Below are 21900 nucleotides of genomic sequence, written 5' to 3' on the forward strand. Positions count from 1 at the left end.
CATAAATAATGCGCCATACGCACTGAAACATAAACGCTGAAGTGCACAAGTGCATCATTTGAGTCTCTTAATTTAAAATAATTTAGGTGACCTTTCCTTTGACTCAGAATTGTCCAGCTAGAACGTTTCTCATTTGGATATCATAGGCAGCAGAAACATAAATGTTCCTCGCTAGTTCACCTAGAAAATCCAGGAAAAAGGGTGCTAATCTCTGCAGTCAGGTCTGTTGAGCATATAGTGTATATACAATATCTGCTGGGAACACAGGGAACTGTGAAAAGCTACTCGCATATGCTGGACACTAATTTGAATCTGCAAAGGTGTCATGTAACTTCAGTGGCAGCGCTGCTGTTGTAAATGTCAAGGTTGGTGTCACTTCTGACCTCATGCACTATTTTATCAGTATAATTGGATCCTGCGTGAGCCAGACACCACTCAGTATGCAGCATGTGACCATGTATCTTTTCCTTTCCAGGCACACGCTATACACTGCCATACACTCACAGACTCACTTAACCCATTGATGCCTAAAGCACCTACAAAAAACGCCTGCTGAATGCCTAAGCCCTTGTTGGAAAAGTTGCCCTCATCCTATAAAAACCTGCATATCTTAGCCTCTGATGCACATAAAAACATGAAACAAGTTACATTTAAACCCTACGACCCGCATCTTGCATTAGAATGTGTTCATTCAGTTGTAACATACCCACATTTTTATGAAAAAAGCTAAAATCTCAAGAGCCTGAATGCAGTGTATATGTGTCTCCAGGCACCGAAGGTCAAACAACATATACGGGTCATCAGGCTAAAATGGGTTAAAGTAGATCTCTGTTCTCTTAACTTGAATCACTGTACATCAACAAAACCATTTTGAAGGCCTCTTGGTATGAATTTCCAGTTAATATACTGTAGATTTAGGTATCCAGATGGGTCTAAGCCGTCTAATACAGTATTTGAGTTAAGAGATAAGCCACTGAATTTATAATTTGGCATCGTTAATCTTTGTCCACAAGTGAATTAATGTGTGCTGAATATTTATGTTAGATGGGAGTGGTTGTGAGATACAAAGATATCAAGGAAGAAATGCACTTATTCCTCACTCCACTGAGTGCTCCTCTTAATAACATTTCTATGAACGGTTGTTCTGTTGAACCCCTTACTTAACTGAACCCAAATCTATAGTTAAGTACCAATCAGAAAATGTGAAACGGCATGTCTTCAAATCTTCCTACTCTGTTTTTTTTTCAATTTGTAATTTGTGCTGCATATTTATATGAAGTGTGCCACACATACAGTTATTATTATTGGACAGCCCTGACCTAATGGTTCAGGAGATAGGCTTTAAACCAGAGGGTTTTGTGTTCAAAGTTCAAACCCCACCCTTCCACTGCTCACCTCACTCCCTGGCTGCAGTGTGCCCCTGAACAAAGCACCACAATGCTCCAGGGACTGTAACCAATACGCTGTACCTAAGTTGCTTTTGATAGAAGGATCAGTTGAGTGTTGTGTAACATTGTAATGTAACAATGTAACATTACTAGAACAATGGTATCATGTAATGTCTTGCTGTATGGATGATTGAAATGGTATTTAGTAGCTATTACATGCAGATGGGATTGCCAGTGACCCCACCGATTGGCTAAAAATACTCAACTATATCATAACAAAATTGCTATGACATTACCAAGAGTCAAATAGCAGATTAAGACTTTGTCATTACCCTTTTGGTATCAACAAACCTGTAATAGAGGCTATGTATGAAAGGGGTTTGATTGGATGTAACTACGGAAGGCCCATAACGTTTAACATTTGCTTTGGTCATTAAACCCTTTTCGGAAGCTTGCCAGATTCTATCAGTCAAGATGCACATTCCACTTTGTTTTCCTTTCCTTAGACGAAACTTCAAGGCCTACAGAGAACAATAGCTTGGGGTGAAAAGCTCCCAATTGTTTGGGGGATGATGGACGTCTTTTAGATGTTTGACAGGACATTTGTTCCACACACCACTTGAACCGGTTCAGGCAGAAACGCCTTCAAGCCATCCATCCCTCCATACCCCTCAAACACGCATGCACGCACACACACATTCTTACCCAGCGCCAGAAGTGGAAAAAGTACAGAAAAGGTGCTCTCAAGTAAAATGTTCTTTATCATTGCTTAAATCCAACTTCTGTAAAAGTACCCACATGCAAAACAACTCAAGTAAAAGTTCAAAAAGTACTTCCCTTAAAATGCAATTTGAGTAATAGTACTTACCGGTAGTTGCTTTTAATGAGCTTACCTCCAGAGTACTTGGGTCAAAATTTCCTCAAGTGCAGGTAAAAGTACTAATTTTTAAAAAACTGCTTACACAGTACTCATAAAAGCTCCCAAATTAAAATACTTCAGTAAATGTAATTAGTTACTTTTCACACATGCCAAGGGCCTCCCACTGTCTCCCATTCCAACTTAAGACTGCTGAACTGTGACCAGATCAAAACAATCACATATGCTATGATAATAAATCAGTTAAGAAATGTTTTGGCACCTTTGGCACAAGTACCAACAAAACACCAGATTATGTAGGTGGGCACTCAATATGGTCCACTGTTTAGTGGGGACATCTGGCTTCCCACATGGATAGTTAATGTATGCTCTCTCTCTCTCTCTCTCTCTCTCTCTCTCTCTCTCTCTCTCTCTCTCTCTCTCTCTCTCTCTCTCTCTCTCTCTCATACACACACACACACACACACTCACTCACTCACTCACTCACACACACACACACACACACACTCACACAGAGAGAGAGAGAGAGAGAGAGAGAGAGAGAGAGAGAGAGAGAGAGAGAGAGAGAGAGAGAGAGAGAGACAGGATTAGTGTCGATACAGGAGGAATTGAGTTTGCTATGAGCAGCAGTAGTGGTTTAATCTGAGGGATTACAGATCTACAGCTAACTGGAGACTAAGCAGAATATATCTCAGATCCTTTTGGGCTTTCGGAGAAAAAAACTCACCAGGATACACAAGTTGGCATCGTGGGCAGCCTTAATCCCACCTACACATTCAATGCCACCGCGCGGATTATGGGTGACCAAAAATCTGCCTCGTTGTGTCCTCCTTTCTTTGCATATTTTGTAACCGCATTATGTTTGTAAATGTATTTTGTGGCCTCAGTCTCTCTCACAAAAGATCATGAAATTAGATTATAACAGAGTGTTTTGACAAAGACAGGCAATTCCTGACATGGCTCCAACAAAAATTAAATTGTTGTCATTGTGACAGTGTGGGAGAACTGTGTGTGATGTGAGTGAATGGGCGTGTGTGCACGTGTGCACGTGTGCAGGTCGGTGCAGCACGTTTATGAGTAACTCCAGGAATGTTGTTTGATGGCACGCCTGTCACCTGTGTAAACATCTCCAGTTGCCTGCCATGTTGTAGGTGTTGTAGGAGTATTGACACAGCTATCCACCAGGTGTCACTCTGCTATCGTACATGAAAAGTGGCCAGAACACACTGGCCTGAGCTCGCAGGATACGGGAAGAATTAGATCAAGCAGGCCCTGCTGTGGTCTAACGGTAGGGCACTCGTCTACCATGCGGCTGACTCGGGTTCGATTCCTGGCCCCTTTCCTTTGCCGGCCCTTCCCCGTCTCTCTCTCCCCACTCGCTTCCTGTCACCACCTTCACTGTCCTATCATAAATAAAGTCAAAAAGGCCACAAAAAAACCCCAAAAGAATTAGATCAAGCTAACAACACAGTGTCAATTCCGAAATCTTTTATTAAGAATCGAAGTAGTGATGGACTTGTGGTAGCAAACCGGATAGAAAGGGGTATTGATGAAACATGCCGGTGAATCTGATATCATATAGATTCTATGATGCTCTAGCACGGGGGGCTATAAAGACGCTTTGATGGCCCTGGATGCTGTATAGATGTGTTAAGATGTTGAGTTGAGTTATATCTCTGCAGTTGTTCTTCTTCATTTTTGCCAACATGTCAATCATTGTCATTCATCTAAAGTTAAAAAAACATGTTTTTTCTTATCTCCCATACGTTCACAGCACAAAATGAAATACTTTAACAATTATGCAAAAAGGACCCAAAAAAAGCTGATACCTTAAAACATGATATGGAGAAACATTCGAAAGACAATAGATTTTCATTCATATAAATTCACCTGGATATGATCATCCCCTATGTAAGCATGTCCCACAGCTTTGGAATGTGTTTTAAATAAACCACTCATGACGTACAGCCATCTCATCTACACCTATCACTCTGTAACATGGATGCCAATGTGCAGGCATGCATTAAAAGCACATTCTCCGGTTCTCAGCCCTGTATGGTGATATAGCTTACTAGGCCTTTATCACAAAATGCCATCGGCACGGCCTTTAGCCACATCTTCTGATTATCTCTCACTCTTGTCAGGGTTAGCGCAAACCAAGATTATAAAAAAAGGAAATCCCACACAGAAGATTTTGCAGGGTTAATTCAACACTCAAGAGATCAGGACCAAATACCTATACTCTAATTAAGGATTGTTAAATTCAACTCGATAAGTGTTGATTGAGAGTTAATTCAATTCTGATATGAATTCAAATACAGTATCTACGTATAGTCTTTGGCCCTGATCTCTACGTGTTGAATTAGAAATGCGCATCTTACTGTGCACTTGGGTTAAAGCAACGACCGAAGACATACAACAGCAATGGATGAAGAGAAAACAAAAAGGCAAACAAACAAACAAACAAACAAATTGAAAAGGCTATAAAAGTTCATTTCACACCTCATGGCCTATGATATTCACTTGCTGCCAGTTGAAAAGTTTGTACAAAGATGGAGGAGCATCAGGAGCAGAAAGGAGTCCAAGTTCAGACCAGACCAGACCAGACGAGGTCAGAGCTGTGCTCGCTTGCTGCTGTCCTCATGGTAGCCCGGTGTGTTTGTGTCTCTCTGTTTTGACTCTGCTCTCTGATGACCACACAAAAAGCTTTTTTTGCAACGCTTTCCTTCCGTTCTCCTTCCAGGCCTCATCCGTCGCGCTTCAGTCATTAGCAAACATTAGTCCTCATTTGTCAGCCTTCCCATGCATGCAAGCCGGGCGTCGTCACCACTATCCACCCAGAGCTCAGATGTCCTCCTCCTCCTCCTCATCATCATCATCATCATCATCATCGTCACCATCTCTGTCGTTGTCCACCTGCTTGTCAGGAAAAGTTTGTTGTTGGCAACAGCTAAAAAAAATCCCCCGTGATCACGCTGTTTATTTGTCTTTTTATCTAAAAACAGGCTAGACACGACGTGCAGGGGAAAAGTGCAAATTGTTCATTGGCTCTGGGTGGGAGAAAGAAGAGGATGGGGGAATTAAACAGACATGAAGCACATAATATTGTCTCCTATTGTTCACTCAGAGGATTGTGAACGTGCCTCACGTTAAAGTTCTGGTATGTCTGTATTTCGCAATCAGATCTGTTCTGTTTGGCTCTTGGGGTCAGTTAAGGGGAGGGGAGGGGGGAGCGCTGGGCAATAGAATCAGGGAAAACGTGAGGCTGGTGATAACAGGCGTTGGAAATCAAAATGCAATGGGAGAAGAGAGGGTGGTGGTAGTCATGGAGGAGTAGTCACGGACTACATTGAGGAGGCGAGGAGGTGGTAGTTTTAAACAAGGTCAGCAAGCAGACCTATGTCACGTGCAAATCCTCCAAAAAAGTAAACTGTTTTCCAATGGACTGACTGACCAACATAGCGGCGCTACACATGACTTTAAAAAAAGAAGCAGGGAGTAAGTGAAGAAAAAGAAGGATGGCAGAGGTAAAAAAAGGAGAAGGATGACAAACCAAATGGATGGTTGATCCAGCCCAAGCAGTAAGCTCAGCTGGGCAGCAACCAGACCTCCAGGAAGGGGTGCCAATGTCAAAAAAGCCAACCAAACCAAACCAAACCAATCCAATCAAAAAGACAGCTTAGCTGGGCAGCAGCCAGAGCTCCAGAAAGGGACGCTGATGTCAAAAAAGCGGTCGAAAAAAAACCAAAAACAAAAAGGAAAGACGATGACAAAACCAAACCAAGCTAAGCTGAACAGTAACCAAACCTCCAGGAAGGGTCGAGCTTTAAAAAAGCAGGAGGAGGAAGGACGACCGAACCAAAACCAAAACCAAAACCAAACCAAACCAAAGCAGTCCAGACGGCAGCTCAGCTGGGCACCAGCCAGAGCTCCAGGAAGTCCCAGTGCTTCCAGAGGGTGAAGAGGAAGAGGGCCAGGCAGACGGTGGAGGCCACGCGGGCGCGCGTCTTCATCAGCGGCGTGATGAAGTTGGCCATGGTGGACACGAAGACCAGCAGCACGGCCATGAGGGCCAGGATGACGTTGATGAGCTTGCCCAGCAGGGCGCGCGCGTTGGCGTTCTCCACGCCCTCCAGCTGCACCACCTGCTGCTGCTGCTGCTGCAACTCCAGCTTGGTGATGCGCGTCAGGCACGACTCCACTGCCTCCTGCAGTAGAGATAGACACATGCAGAGATATTGCTGTTACATACATGCCTACATTACATACATATTACATTACAGTCGTGCTGCAACGCCAGCTTGGTGATGCGCGTCAGGCACGACTCCACCCCCTCCTGCAGCAGTGTAATGTAAAGAGATAGACATATTTCACATTACATGATATTACATTACATTATTTTAAAGCCATGCTGCTGCAGCTCTCGCTTGGTGATGCGCACCAGTGCTTCCTGCAGTAGGGGAATAAAAAGACAGACACATGGAGATATATTACTATTACCTGACATTATATTACATTATATTGTATTACATTAAATTGCAGTCATGCTACAACTCCAGCTTGGTGATGCGCGTCAGGCACGACTCCACTGCCTCCTGCAGTAGAGATAGACACATGGTGATATATAACTATTGCATTACATTATATTACAATATATTACATTACATTACATTACATTACAGTCATGCTGCTGCAACTCCAGCTTGGTGATGCGTGTCAGGCATGACTCCACTGCTTCCTGCAGTCGGGGAATGGAAAGAGACACACATGGAGATACATGTCTATTACTATTACATGATATTCTATTACAGTAATGCTGTCGCGTCAGGCACAACTCAACCACTTCCTACTTTAGGGACAAACATATGGTGATATATTACTATTGCCTTATATTGTTACATTAGAGGCATGCTGCAGCAACTGCTGCTTGGTTATGCACGTCCGGCTCAACTCCATTGATATAGACACATTACAGTGCATTACATTACATTACATTATATTTCATAATATCACGCAAAGATGTATGGTTAATGTAACACTAACCCTTCATGACAAGGATTTTTTGCCCCAGTTCTAGAGTGTACTCAAACATTCTACACTTTAGAACAGTCTATGCCATACAACTTGTTACAACTTGTACAACAGGTTGAAATCCCCATGAATCTTTGCGACATCATGACGGTAATTTAGCTAAAGCTTTAATCATACAGTGTATGGTGGTGATGCACATCAGGTGTGACTTCACCACATCACACACACACTCACGCACGCACACACACTCGCGCACGCACACACACACGCGTGCGCGCGCACACTCGCGCACACACACACACACACACACACACACACACACACACACACACACACACACACACACACACACGCACACAAAGAGTAGTGAAGGCATACATGGTCATACAAATGCATGCTGTATATGCACACATTGCAACACACAAACAAAAACAAACAAGACAAACACATTCATACAAATGTGGCCTAGATGTGGTGTAAATATTGACATGCATGTGTAGATACACTAAATATGCAAAATACACATGGACTTGTGTATGCACATGAATGCTTCTCACCCAGACATGTGTGGTATATAGTATGGACACGTTGGGTGCAAAGTCAAACACACACACACACACACACACACACACACACACACACACACACACACACACACACACACACACACACACACACACACACACACACACACACACACACACACACACACACACACACACACAGACTCATACAGTATGAGGGTACAGCTGTACATACATTGAAAACACACTGTTCTTACTACTTGAACAAGAACATGCAAAACACACACGAATGCATACGAACGCACGCACTCACACTCACACACACAGACACACACAGACACACACAGACACACACACACACACACACACACACACACACACACACACACACACACACACACACACACACACACACACACACACACACACACACACACACACACACACACACACACACACAAACGTGTGTGCAATGCATGCAATGCACACAAATGCATGCATTCATGCAAGGGTACAGCTGTACATTGAAACCACACTGTTCTTTCTGTTTGAACAAGAACATGGAAGACACCCACAAATTCATGCCAAGGTACCGTTCATCAACCAACTTGAAAGCACGTGAAACAAACACACACACGCACACGCACACACCCATGCAAAGCTAGGGCAGTGCATGCATTCAAAACACGCTGTTCTTTCCATCTGTCACTTAAGGCACTAAAAAAATGTAAAACACAGTGTGCTCTGCACGCCTCGCTGCAAATCCTTGAGGTGCACAGTTACATAGAGTGCATATGTCTTAAACAGAGTGGCAATGAGGTGTGATTGCTGACCCAGATACTCTATCTTGTGCCCTCTCAAAGGACTGTCGGCGCCTTCTGTGTGCGTGTGTGTGTGTGTGTGTGTGTGCGTGTGTGTGTGTGCGTGCGTCTCATAACTCTGATAGGCCACTTTTTCCACCATGCTGTGTGTGTGTGTGTGTGTGTGTGTGTGTGTGTGTGTGTGTGTGTGTGTGTGTGTGTGTGTGTGTGTGTGTGTGTGCGTGCGTGCGTGCGTGCGTGCGTGCGTGGTTGTGTGTATAGATTACCTGTATGTCGCGTGCTCTCTCGTAGCTCTGGTAGGCCACCTTCTCCTCCATGCTGACCAGTTCCTGTTTCAGGTTGGTCATCTCGTTCTGGTGGAGCTCCGTCAGGTCATTCAGCTGCTCCTCCAGCCTCTCATATCTACAAACACATACAGTACAGTACACACCTTTCACTGACAGCACTACACTGTAACTCAAGGAACACTGTGTATTAAATGAAAAGGAGAAGAACTATGCTCACACCGTACAAGCTCTTCTATTTTTCATGCATCTTTTTCATATCAGGCAACCATAGCAACATACAGTATTATTATTTATTTTATCTAAATCTTTCTGATTTATTTGACTTTCTTAGTGACAGGACAGTTTGAGAATCTAACCCCGCTCGACCACTTACAGTAGTAAACGAGTGCCCTGCCGTGAAGCCATGGTAGGGACTTTAAAAATGTTTTTTTTTTTTTTTAATTTCATTCATCCAAGTCATGCATATGATCTCAAGTCATTTTAGTTCGCCTCTTGTTCCTATAAGCCAATATGTGTATGAAGATTTCCATTCCTCTAGTCATCTAGGTTTGCCTGTTGTACTTAGAAATGCAGTTTATGACACCTGTCAGGGCCTTGACCTGTACTGTACACATTTGAAAGCACATAGTGTCTAATAACTAAAACATGGATTGCTTAATAAATAAAGCCCAGATTAACCCCTTCAGACACGGCATTAAAAATTAGCTGTTACCAGAATGGCAATAACCAAGTCGTAATGTATTACTAAAGGCCCAGTGCACTGTCACAGTAGTGTAGTACTGTAGTAGTTCACTTTCAATGTCTATTACAGCGTGCCTCAGGAGGTACGGCGTGCATTAAGGGGCTACATATTTATCAGTTCATAATATACTGAATGTGTTCATTAATGTCTGTAAAGATTCTCATTCTTCCAAGTCATGTTAGTTAGACTCCTATTCACCTATTAGCCTATAAACCAGGGATGGGGTACTGTTTTCATTCGAGGGACACTTCAAATTTTCTGCAGTCCTCCAAGGGCTGTACTATGAACACAAACCAGGATTTCCCCAGCACTTTAGGCCTATACTGAACGTGGCAACCTGGACAGCAGACCCACCTTCACTAGGTCTCCTGAAAATATGACTTAATTATATTGCAAATGTAATTTTTAAGATTCATTTACAAAACACGTCATATTTTATGTGGAACTGCATAACATTAAAATTATATCGAGGGCTGGGTAAGACAGCCTCAAGGGCCATAAATAGCCTTAGAGACATAGGTTTCCCACCCCTGATATAAACACACATTTGTTGGGGCCTTGGACAGCAATATATAACTCTACTGGTGCTGAACTGTGTTTAAAGTAATACTGTGTATTTTACTAACCAGCAACTAAAAGATGGATACAATATTTATCCACTCATCCTACGCACATTGTCATCAAAAACGAATCTGCTCTCCCGTCCAAGTGAAGTGTTCTTGCCATATAAGTAATTACTTGCACATAGAGTAGCCCTACAGGTAGTGAGGAAATGGATGACATGCTATTTGGACAATGGGCACCAAGGGACAACCACACCAACTCTGTAAAAATAGCTCATGTCAAGTGGGAAGTACAGTGTTATCACCACTAGGTGGGAGAAATATATAGGCCTAGGAATATTACAGGGAAAATGCATAAAACTTACATGGCTGTAATAATATTATAGACTATAATAAGGAAAATAAGAAATAGGCCACTTTCATAGTACCAGTCTATGTACACACACAGTCTATGTAAACACACAAAGACACTCAATATACAACGTTTATATATTTCAGTACAGTACATACATATGTATGTGTGCCTTGCTCATGTATGAGTAAAATGAGCAATGGGGCACTTTGTGGTAATATTGTAATGAATTGTATATGACCGATGAGCCATTTTGTGCGTTTTCGATCTTTTTCCTAGTGTGTATCTCAGTTGGAAGTACTGTACAAGCTCACCACTAGATGGGAGAAAACTATTGCACAAAATACAGTACTGTAGCTCTGAACCATTAGGCAGTTGCGGTGCCGGTTTCCTCTTTGGGAGTGAGTGCGTCTAATGCATCTCTGTGCCGTCACTGGCGTCTCTGAACATCATTTGTCTTAATGGAAGCGTAATGAGGACAATCCAATAATGAAATAGATATGCTCGTTAATCATGTGCACGTGCTGGGAAAGTGGAAAGCCATCTGTCCGCAGAGAGGATGCTCTCAACAGGGCGAGTCTGAGTAAATAAATAAGCTCTTGTGCCGCTGTATTGTGATTTATTTCCTGTGGTGGACAGTGATGATAACAATAATCATCTTCTGCTACTGCTGTGCAGTGCTTTTAAAGTCAACCAGCAGGGGACGCTAGTGAGCTGAGAGAGCAGAGGGTTATGGATCAGGAGTGAGGAGATGGAATGATCTTTGACAGACTAATGAATCACCAGTCTAAGGGGAGAGTGGGGCCAGACACCAGGGTCAAGAGGAGAGTAGTCTGTTGTATTGCTTGTCCATTTCTTCACCAAAGCCTCACCTCCATACGGTAGCCTGTGAACTGACTACAGATGGTGGTTTGCTCTCCCTTTCTTTATCAAAACCTCATCTGTGTAGCCTGAAGGGACTACCAGAGTGTGTTTTGCTTTCCGTTTTTATATACCCAAACCTCACCTTCAAAGACAATAATAGCCAGTGGTTTCTCATCCATTTCTTACCAAAACCACATCTCCACATGAAGTGGCTTATAAAGGCAAGACAGAGTTTAGTTTCTGATTCGTTTCTTACTAAAACCACACCTCCACATACAATAGCCTTTAAACTGACATCGAAAGTGGTTTATTGTCCATTTCTTAAAAACCACACCTCCACTTACAATAACCTGCATGGGTGTACTGCAGGGGTGGGGAACATTTTTCATTCGAGGGGCCACTTCAAATTCATCCGAGGGCCGTAAAAGTCCTCTGAGGGCCATACTATGAACACAAACCAGGACTTCCCCCTGCACTTAAGGCCAATATTGAAGGCAGCCATCATTAAACCAGACCCCATTTCTCTAGGTCCCCTTAATATAACTTAATGTCAGGGTTTTAGGGCAGGATAAAGCTCAGCCTGGGGTAGACAAGGCCTATTTATGTATTCAGCTTATTTACTGTTACAATCAATTAATCTTTAAATTTACATACTGTCTAGTCGGGTTAAGCCCAGATTGTCCTGAAAGTCTAGCCGAGTGTTGCCCATTTCTTCCCAACACCTCATCTCCCACATATAGTTTCCTGTATAATGTCTAAACCTACGTCTACATCTAAATCTATATCTAACTACATCTACATATAAATCTTACATCTTACTCTACACCTACATTGAATGCACACTGTATATCATTTTACTAATGAACAAATATAAACATGAATGGAATACTGTCACAGGAGAAAAAAACTGTGCAGACTGTCTGAAGAAATAAACAACCATATAAACATGAGGAACATGCTCTTCCTTCTTCCAGAGTGTGTGTTTGTTTTCCAGTATATGCCTGTGCATGCCTTTCTCTTCAATGCCATGCCCACATTTCAGCCTGGGCCATTTCTCTTTCCGTTTCTCTCCAGCAGGGCGTGTGTCTCATTCTCTGGTATGCTGAATCTGAAACTCTCAACTTTCCTCTCTCAATCTCTGCAGCACTATCTGTATATATTTAGGGCAAATTGCCTGTGATATCCAGCCCTTCAGTCAATATTCTAATCCCAATGTGGCCCTCAGGCCAAAATAATTGCCCACCCCTTCTTCTAAGGCATGTTATGTGCACTTCACCCTGTGCTAACATACTTAATAATAATGATAAAAACATTAACACTACTTGGCATCTGCATGATTCTTCAGCATATTTCCTTTGCACTTTGTATCTGCAAGTGATGTACTGTATGCTATTATTACATCCTCAATTGCAAATCGTTTTTGTATAAAATCGTCTGCCAAATGTTACGTAATGTAACATAATGTAACAATGTAATGTAACCTGACATCAATCACATTTCAAGTCCCAAATCTCCCCTCAATTCTCAAATCTTGACACATTAGTCACTGAGAATCAACCAAGTCTTTACTGACTGCACCTCACTCACAATATCAAGCTTTAACATCCCATGTCTAAAACTGTGCAATTACATGGCACGGTGAGACATACGGGTGAGGCATAAAATGCAATTTCGTTGTGTGCAGTGTGCAGTGTGCAGTGTTCACTTATGTGCTGTGGAGTGCTGTGTCACAGTGACAATGGGAGTTGGAGTTTCCCAATGGGCTTTCACTTATATAATCAATAAACAACAAAATTATTGTCAACTATTATTAATGCTTTTTCCTCTCAGTCTATCTTTGAATGTGTGCCAGAAGTCGACAGAAATATATAATGTACATAAAGAATTTCCTTCAAGTTTGTTTCATGATGTCCTCAGTACAGATATTGCACACGTGAAAGTGAAAGCCCAACTGGGAAACTCCAACTCCCATTGTCATTGTGACACAGCACTCCACAGCACGCAAGTGAACACTGGACACAACAAAATTGCATTTATGCCTCACCTGTGCAAGGGGGCAGCCCCCAATGGTGCCCCAAAGGGAGCAGTGCAGCGGAATGGTACCATGCTCAGAGTACTTCAGTAATGGAGGAGGATGGAGGAGAGCACTGGTTAATTACTCCCCCCACCAACCTGGCGGGTTGGGAGTCGAACCGGCAACCTTTGGGCTACAAGTCTGATGCCCTAACCGCTTACTCATAACTGCCCTTGTGAGTTATAACCCACAGAGCGCAGTAGCAGTTGAGAGGGGATGCATTCATCCATTATCAGCTTTAACTTTGAAATCTTGCCCAGTTCGCCTTATGTATCTCTGTGCCTTTCCTGTCATTCAACTGTTCTTGTCACGTCGCTCTACATTCCTCCCTGGGTTGTATCACAGTTGGTTTCTCTTATTTCTTCAGTGACAGAAAATAAGTCTGCCAGCCCGCATTTTGACCTCTGCAGTACATGAAGTGCCTGTCTGTATCTTTATCTAGCAGTCATGTTGTGCAGTACATCAGTGCTCTTTACTGCTGCCTTTCTGTTATCATTCTTTCTTTATTATCATCTATCCACTCTCTTGCTATCTAGTATGTGTGTGTTTGTGTGCGTGTGTGTGTGTGTGTGTGTGTGTGTGTGTGTGTGTGTGTGTGTGTGTGTGTGTGTGTGTGTGTGTGTGTGTGTGTGTGTGTACGTCGTGTGTGTGTGTGTGTGTGTGTGTGTGTGTGTGTAGGTGTGTGTGTCTGTGTGTGTGTATTACCTGTATCTCTCCTCCTGGAGGCACTGTGTCATGTAGGTGTAGTCACTCTGCAGCTGTGTGTGCATGCATGCGTGTGTGTGTGTGTGTGTGTGTGTGTGTAAGCGCATGTGTGCGTGCGTATGTATTACCTGTATCTCTCCTCCTGAGGCACTATGTCATGTAGGCGTAGTCGCTCTACAGCTGTGTGTGCACGTCTGTGTGTGTGTGTGTGTGCGTGCGTGTGTGTGTGTGTGCGTGCGTGTATTACCTGTATCTCTCCTCCTGGAGGCACTGTGTCATGTAGGCGTAGTCGCTCTGCAGCTGTCCCTTCATGTCCTCCATGGTGTCCTCCATGTGCGCCTGGCTGGCCTTGATCTCCTGCAGGCCCTCCAGCAGCGTGTCCCATGAGCTGTGCATGTGGTGCCCGCCTCCGTGATGCCCGTGATGATGCCCATCCAGCCGTGGGCTGCCCAAGAGGCCCGCTCCACCACCCCCACCAGTACCACCACCACCACCACCACCTCCTCCACCACCTCCTCCAGGTCCTCCAACACCACTGCCGCCAATGCCACCTATCCCACCAACACCACCCCCTCCTCCTCCGCCGCCGCCTCCACCACCAGAGTTACTTCCCCCTCCAGACCCGGAGGTGGCGCTGGAGCACTCGTCATCGCTGCCGTACTTGGGGCTGGACACCAGTGTGGCGGAGCCGCTGAGGGCGCGCGGCGTCTCCTGGTGCACGCCCCCGTGGCCGTCCTCGCCCGCCTGGGCGTCCTTGAGCTGGGCGATGTTGTCGGCGCTGCCGAACTTGTTGCGGATGAGGCTGGCGAACTCGCGCGGCTTGGAGACGACGGCCGTGTGCGTGAGCGCGGACACTCCGCCCTTCACGCCCTCGACCATGCCGCCGCCGAAGCCGCTGAATCCCGCGCGCATGTTGGCGCCCACGTCCTTCAGCCCCTGATGCATGTCGCGCAGCACGTCCTTGGGCTGACGCGCGGGGCCGTTCTAATACGCACAGCACACAGACAGACACGCAGACACAGTAGGAAGGGGAGTGGAGAGAGAGGGGGAAGATGGAAGAAGAGAAAAAGAAAGGAAGATGGGGAGAGATACAGAGATAAGGGGGGGGGGGGGCAGATGAAGATAGATGGAGAGAGAAAAAGAAAGGAAGATGGGAAGAGATGCAGAGAGAAATGGAGGGAGATATAGAGAGGGAGAGAGATAAAGACAGAGAGGGAGAAAGAAATCAAGAAAGAGAGCGAGAGGAAGACGGGAGACGGGGGAGAGAGTGGGAGGAAGAGTGAAAGTAAGATGGAGGGAAGAGAGGAGAGGAAGGAGGGAAAGAGAGAGACAAACAAAAAAGAGACAGAGAAACAGAAACAGAGAGAGAGCGAGAGAGAGAGAGAGAGAGAGAGAGAGAGAGAGAGAGAGAGAGAGAGAGAGAGAGAGAGAGAGCAATACCAAGAGAGAAAGAAAGAACAAGTAGCGAACAAATAAAGAAACAGTGAGGGTGAATGAGAAGATGATGGGAAAAGAAGAAGAGGGGGAACGGTTATGACATATTTATCAAACCATGTCCACAACATGACTGCATTTTGGACCTAGGCCATCACCATTGTATGACACACTGGTCATGACACACTGGTCACTGATCATGGCCTAGGGCTAAAGGAAATCACAATCATGTTTGTCGACATGGTCTGATAAATCTACGCTACGCTGAAAGAGACAGTGGTGTGGTCATTTATTTGAGTTTGTTCTGAACTTCGTTTTGTTGAATTTGCACAAAAAGATGTAGATGTAGTCTTCAGGGTGCTGAATAATACTTGAAGGAGAGATAGAAAGATAGTGAACTGCAGAAAAAGACAAAAAAAGTAAGACACAGAAGAGAAGAAGAGAGCAAGCGGAAGACTGGAAGACAAGAGCAGAAAGTGAGGTGACAGACAGATACCTATAACTGCATTATCACTAATACATAATACTGCAAGTATAATGTTCATTATGTCTAACTGTTTAAATCAACACTTGAGATTTTCTTTTACTTAACCCAGTGACCCTCTGATGAAGACGGAAGTAATACGTCGAAACATGTCAGGTAAAAGATACAACTTTTACATGTCTAAAGTAAAAGAAAATCTCAAGTGCTGCATTATCACTACTATTAACAATGCTACATCCTTTTCTAATATGAGCAAGTAGTGTACACTGCCTCAGACAATCTGTTTCCTGTGCAATCACTTCTTGGTGAAGCAAGTGAAAAAATATGCATGCACAAGCTAAAATTGCAGATATCCAAAATAGTCACACTTTAGCCTACTACACCACTGGTTTACTCTCTCTCTCTCTCTTTGTCCGCTGATGTGATTTTATGCTCTGTAGCACATATTGTATGGTGTAATAAAGAATTATGTAAATTTCAGTCCTGTTCCCCCCATCTCTCTCTTTCTCTCTCTCTCTCTCTCTCTCTCTCTCTCTCTCTCTCTCACACACACACACACACACACACACACACACACACACACACACACACACACACACACACACACACACACACACACACACACACATTTTAGCATGCCTAACTCTGCATTCTCTAACACAATGCTCCAAGCTCCATCCCACCCCAGCCTAGAACAGTGGTTTTCAAAGTGGGGGCCAAGGACCCCTGTGGGGCCACGAGGGGGTGCTAGGGGGCCATAGCAGGTTAAAAGGAAAAGTATTGCAAAACAAAATGGCCTTATTCATGCCATAGTGGACACCACTACATTTATTACATTTCCTGTTGTAATGGATTCACGGGTTACTGCGACACGGCCCATGTCATCGGGGCCTTGGCTGGAATCTACTAGGCTTGTATATGGGGGGCCTTGTCATGGTAAAGTTTGGGAACCCCCGGCCTACACACCCCTCCATCAGCTGACCTGTTCGATCTCCTTGAGCTTCCTGTGGTAGTGCTCCAGTTTCTTGTGCAGGTGTGCAATGCTCTGGGCCGACTTCTGGTTCTTCTTCTCGAAGACCTGCTTGATGCGCGCGCTCTGCTGCTTGTCTGCGTTGTGGGCCAGCTTCAGGTACTCAGCCACGTTCTCGTCGCGCGCCTCCTGCTCCACGCGGATCTGCTCCGTGATCTTCAGGATCTTCTGCTGCAGGTGCTCCAGGGCCACGTGCGTACGCTGCACCTGCGGGTGGGGGCGTAGAAAAGTGGATGGATGGATGGATGGATGGATGGATGGATGGATGGATGGATGGATGGACGGGTAGAGATATATATCGATAAAGGAATGGATGAACACAGAAGTTTATTAAGATACAACCAGTAGGGATACTGTATTGAAGCGTATTGGCTATTATTGTAGTGGAATTGTAGTGAAGTGTATCACCCTGTGTTACTGTAACTGTATTATAGTATGTTATAGGACTGTAATAATGTTATAGCAAACAAATCATAAAAGAACCTCAGTATTAATGTATGAACAAGATAATAAGATATACAAAAATAGAAAATCAGCTCTGATAGAGTGTCTACTCAATTAGAAGAGTTGAGATGGTAGCCTGTCCAACTCAGTGAATAATGAAGCACAGGCTATTTGAGGAATACCTCTCTGGCCTCAGAGCCTCCCGCGTCCACGCTGATGTTGCCATCAGATCCCCCATGGCTGGTGGAGGGCGGCAGGCCCAACGTCGACACCTCACTCTTATCCAGCTACAGAGAAGAAGAAGAAGAAGAAGAAGAAGAAGAAGAAGAAGAAGAAGAAGAAGAAGAAGAAGAAGAAGAAGAAGAAGAAGGGGGAGAGAGGAGTAGAAGAAAATGAGGAAAAGGAAGATTAAGAAGATGAGGAAAAGGATGAGGAAGAGGAGGAGGATGAGAGAATACAGTGAGAGTTGTGTGAGAAACAGAGATGACAGAGGGAAGAAATGAAAAGGGCAATAGGAGTGGACAAGATAGGGAGGGGAAAGAGAGGATGGCAGGGAGATCAAAGGAGGAAGTTTAATATCAGCACAAAATGCATCTTCAATAGTCCAGTCTTATCTATCATTGAATGGGGGAGTCAAACACTGCTTGAGAGAGCAAAACCTTTGCAATTGGATCCCTTCATCTGAAATCAACCGTGTTAAATTTGTACAGTGAACGCATGGCAGGATTTATGCTGGGACTATGTCTAATGGACTGCAGTTAAATTGTACATAGGCCTAATAAGTCTGGGAGTAAAACATGTGAGAATGCCTGGGTATAGTTGTAAACCAGTACACACATGAAGGCACTTTTAAGGCCTCATAGATCTATCATATTTATTATCAGAAGTGACCATAAATGAATGAGTGTAGTGTAGTTGTATAAATATAGGCCTGTCCTTGCAAACTGCAGCAGTTTGGGTGGAAAATAAATAAATATGCCCAAACAAATCTGGCGTTAATAAATAAAGAAGTCCACTGCACTGCACTGTAAGCAAAATAGGAAACATCTGCCCCTGACAAATCCCCCAGATACAGTCTGGTAAACCAAGGGCATATTTGTAAGTAGCAATTATAACGTGCAGTTAAAGCTTTTAATGAATACGGCCTATCTATTAGGCCAAACTATTTTGAAGATGTATAGTATTATTCCATGTTTTCAGTTCCTTGTTTCATTCCATGTAAATGGACAGTCTAGTCGAGACCCAAAACGCACGCACTGCTTCGCACTGGTGGGTAAAACATGATCTATATAAACACGATTTAATAAAATCTCCTAGTCATAGCTTCCCTTCAGTGTCTGAGCTTTCACACGGTGATTCAGCGGGAGAAAATTACACCGGCGCTTGGTGAGGTTAATAATAGTCTGCACGCACGCGGTGGGCTGTGCCAGTTTTTGAGTTTCAATATTTGCTCCCCACTAAAAAAGAAGGGGGCACTCGTCGCGGGGTTAATTATTATGCCCTGCCGCAAATTTGACCGACCTCGCGGACCCACTCATAATCATCCTTGCAATCCCCCAGAAAAAGGGAAGCGTAGCAGAGAAAATATAAGCCTTCAAATCTAGGCTAACCAAGGCCATGCTGTATGATTCGCCATCCATCAGTCGACTATCACACATTCGCACAGCTGTCCTGTTTCATCTGCCGTTGAGCCAGCCCAGCCACACACACTACTGATGGCGATCTGTTTTATTATTATTTTCCCGGCGATCAGAGAGAGAGAGAGAGATACAGAGGAGCCCTCCGCAATGATCCCTACAGCCGGCCATCCGATGTCATTTTTAGAAAGTAGGTTACGCGAGAAAAAGACGCACGGCACGGCGAGCGAGTGGATTTAACCGCAAAACGCAGGACAAGAGGGAAATCCATGTCAAAGGAAAAGATTACCACCGCCAGGATAGCTGCGTATTCAATAGGACAGGGACACTATTGTGATTTTGAAAGAGATCAGTCTGAGAGACCTACAAGAGATGAGCTTATTCAAGCAGAAGGAATGCATTCTCACACCGGCCACGTAAACACAGCCACGCACGATCACACACACATATAAACACAGCATGGCAACCATGGTTATATCATTCAAACCCATGCATGCGAGAGAAAATGCTTCTTAAAGTGTCCATTATGAAGAGTTGGCTCTAAAAAAGCGACCTGTGAGATGACAAGGGATGATACAACACGCATGTGGCGTTGACTTAAGACATATGTAAGGACATGCACTGCAGCATGGCAAAAAAAACTGGATGGTGATGGTGATGATGTTGCATGACGGAGCAATGGGTGAATATAGCATGATGGAAAAAGGAAACAAACAAAAACAAATTGAAAATGGTAGTGGTAAATGAAGCTATAGGTATGAACATGAACGAATGGTACTGATAAGATTATAATTTGGGAACATTACCATACTGTTTAATCCAGGACTGGCAGTGCCACTGCAGTTCTGTACAGGAGGCCCATCCTTCTCTCTGTTGCCTTCCCCACCCCCTCCTCTCTCTCAGTCACAACAGACTCGCTCCCCCTCCCCAAAAAACCCCACACACCCTCTTCTCTCTCCCTCTCACTGTCTGACTACGGTTCTAGCCGTGCCTCGTGTGCCATTGTTTAGCACTCTCGCGGTTGTGATCCCACCCACAGCCACCCATCTCCCACAAATCCTGCTGTTTCCCGCTCTCTGTCTCTCTAATAGTATCCCTTTTCTTCTATATGACTGTATCTAACTGCAGGCCGCTGTCTTCCCTTCAGTCCGGTTCGGCGATGGTCTCCTTCTCTGAGACACTAGATTCGTTGCTAGCGGTGCGCCTGCTCTGCACAGTGCTGGCTACCGCTGAGGCGCATATGATAGAGAGAGAGAGAGGGGAGGGAGAGAGAGAGAAAGAGGGAGGGAGGGAAGGACAGAGTGTGTGTAAGCGAAAGGGAGAGTTTGGATGGAGGAGGGCGGGGGAGCTTAGCGCACGCGTGCAGGTGCCTCTCTCTGAGCTCAAGCTGGATAAACAGAAGGAGGGGGAGGGGAGGGAGGGATGGCGAGATGGTGAAGGAAGGGTGGTGGGGTGCGCAGCAGGGCATGCGTCAGTACCACTACAGCTTTTGGAAAGGGTGAGGGGCTTCTATTTTGCCGCGTACACGGCGAGGTGACAAGGCACATGCAGCAGAGAGGGCAAGTGACACGAGGGAAAGATCTAGAAGAGTCCTGTCAGACTCCAGAGCTGTGCGTTATCTGCAGCTGTCAGCAGTAGATAGGCGCTTACTTCTGAAATATTCACCAGCCGTCATCACAGAGGGAGAAAGAGACAACGCCCCCACAAGCCTTCGTAGTGAGCTTGTGACTGGCAGGACACATGAAGAAACACACACACACACACACACACACACACACACACACACACACACACACACACACACACACACACACACACACACACACACACACACACACACACACACCTTATTATCTTTGGTGGGCCCTCATTGACTTCCATTCACATTAACCCTAACAATAACTAAAGAACACTAAACTGAGCCCTAACCAAAACACACTTTTACTCATAGCAGTAGCAACAAAACTACCCCTGCAAAAGGGGTCAGAACATGTGGGGTCCAGGAATTGGATCCCCACATGGAGCGAGGGCCCCCACGTTGTTGGTGTGCTCTAATAGCAGTGGCCTCACAAAGGTAGATTGGGCAGTACACACACACACGCACGCACGCACGCACGCACGCACGCACGCACACACACACACACACACACACACACACACACACACACACACACACACACACACACACACACACACACACACACTCAACCACACACATAGTACCTTATTGAGGTCCAGTGCTGCAGAGTGAGCTTTGAAAGGACTGCAGATGACCCATTGCTTTATCAGTCGCCAATGCCTGCTACTTTCGTTACAGTTGGCAGAGATTCAAGATCAACAGAAATCATTTGATTTTGCTGACTCGCTTGGTTTTAGAGAAACAGGGATCTAGATTTTAAGTTCCTTAAGGGGCCTAGAGATGACGATTGTTCCTTCTAAAAAATGAAAAAACTGTGAATTTGCAGTATTCCTTTAACACCTAGGGGTGAAAGCAAACGGTTGTGCACAGGTGCGTAGCACCGGTATAAAATGTACTGCTGGTACGCCGTAATGGCAAGAGAATAGGTTTAATTCTGGCCAAAAAACACATTTGAAAAAAGTAAGGTCTGAAAGGTAGAAAACACATACAACCACACAGGGCCG

General features: G+C 44.6%; 1 protein-coding gene across 3 annotated transcripts; it reads right to left on the minus strand.

The window, feature by feature from the left end:
- Nucleotides 1-2874: 2874 nt before the first annotated feature.
- tmcc2 (transmembrane and coiled-coil domain family 2) lies at nucleotides 2875-20464 on the minus strand. Of its 3 annotated transcripts, XR_010037572.1 has the most exons (7): nucleotides 20064-20464; nucleotides 17803-17907; nucleotides 17129-17383; nucleotides 14476-15212; nucleotides 8908-9043; nucleotides 4768-6473; nucleotides 2875-3668 (listed from the first exon to the last, which is right to left on the minus strand). XR_010037572.1 is itself a non-coding variant. In XM_063215937.1 (6 exons), the coding sequence occupies exons 1-6, from the start codon at nucleotides 20064-20066 to the stop codon at nucleotides 6174-6176; spliced, it is 1536 nt and encodes a 511-aa protein (XP_063072007.1). In that variant the 5' UTR covers nucleotides 20067-20464; the 3' UTR covers nucleotides 3698-6173. The 3 variants fall into 3 exon arrangements, 2 of the variants coding, with proteins under 2 accessions (XP_063072007.1, XP_063072008.1); XM_063215937.1 differs by lacking the exon at nucleotides 2875-3668 and having other exon boundaries at nucleotides 3698-6473; XM_063215938.1 differs by lacking the exons at nucleotides 2875-3668; nucleotides 4768-6473 and adding an exon at nucleotides 6500-6860.
- Between the last annotated feature and the right edge of the window lie 1436 nt (nucleotides 20465-21900).

Source organism: Engraulis encrasicolus, chromosome 14 (assembly GCF_034702125.1).
Source record: "Engraulis encrasicolus isolate BLACKSEA-1 chromosome 14, IST_EnEncr_1.0, whole genome shotgun sequence".
NCBI lineage: Eukaryota > Metazoa > Chordata > Actinopteri > Clupeiformes > Engraulidae > Engraulis > Engraulis encrasicolus.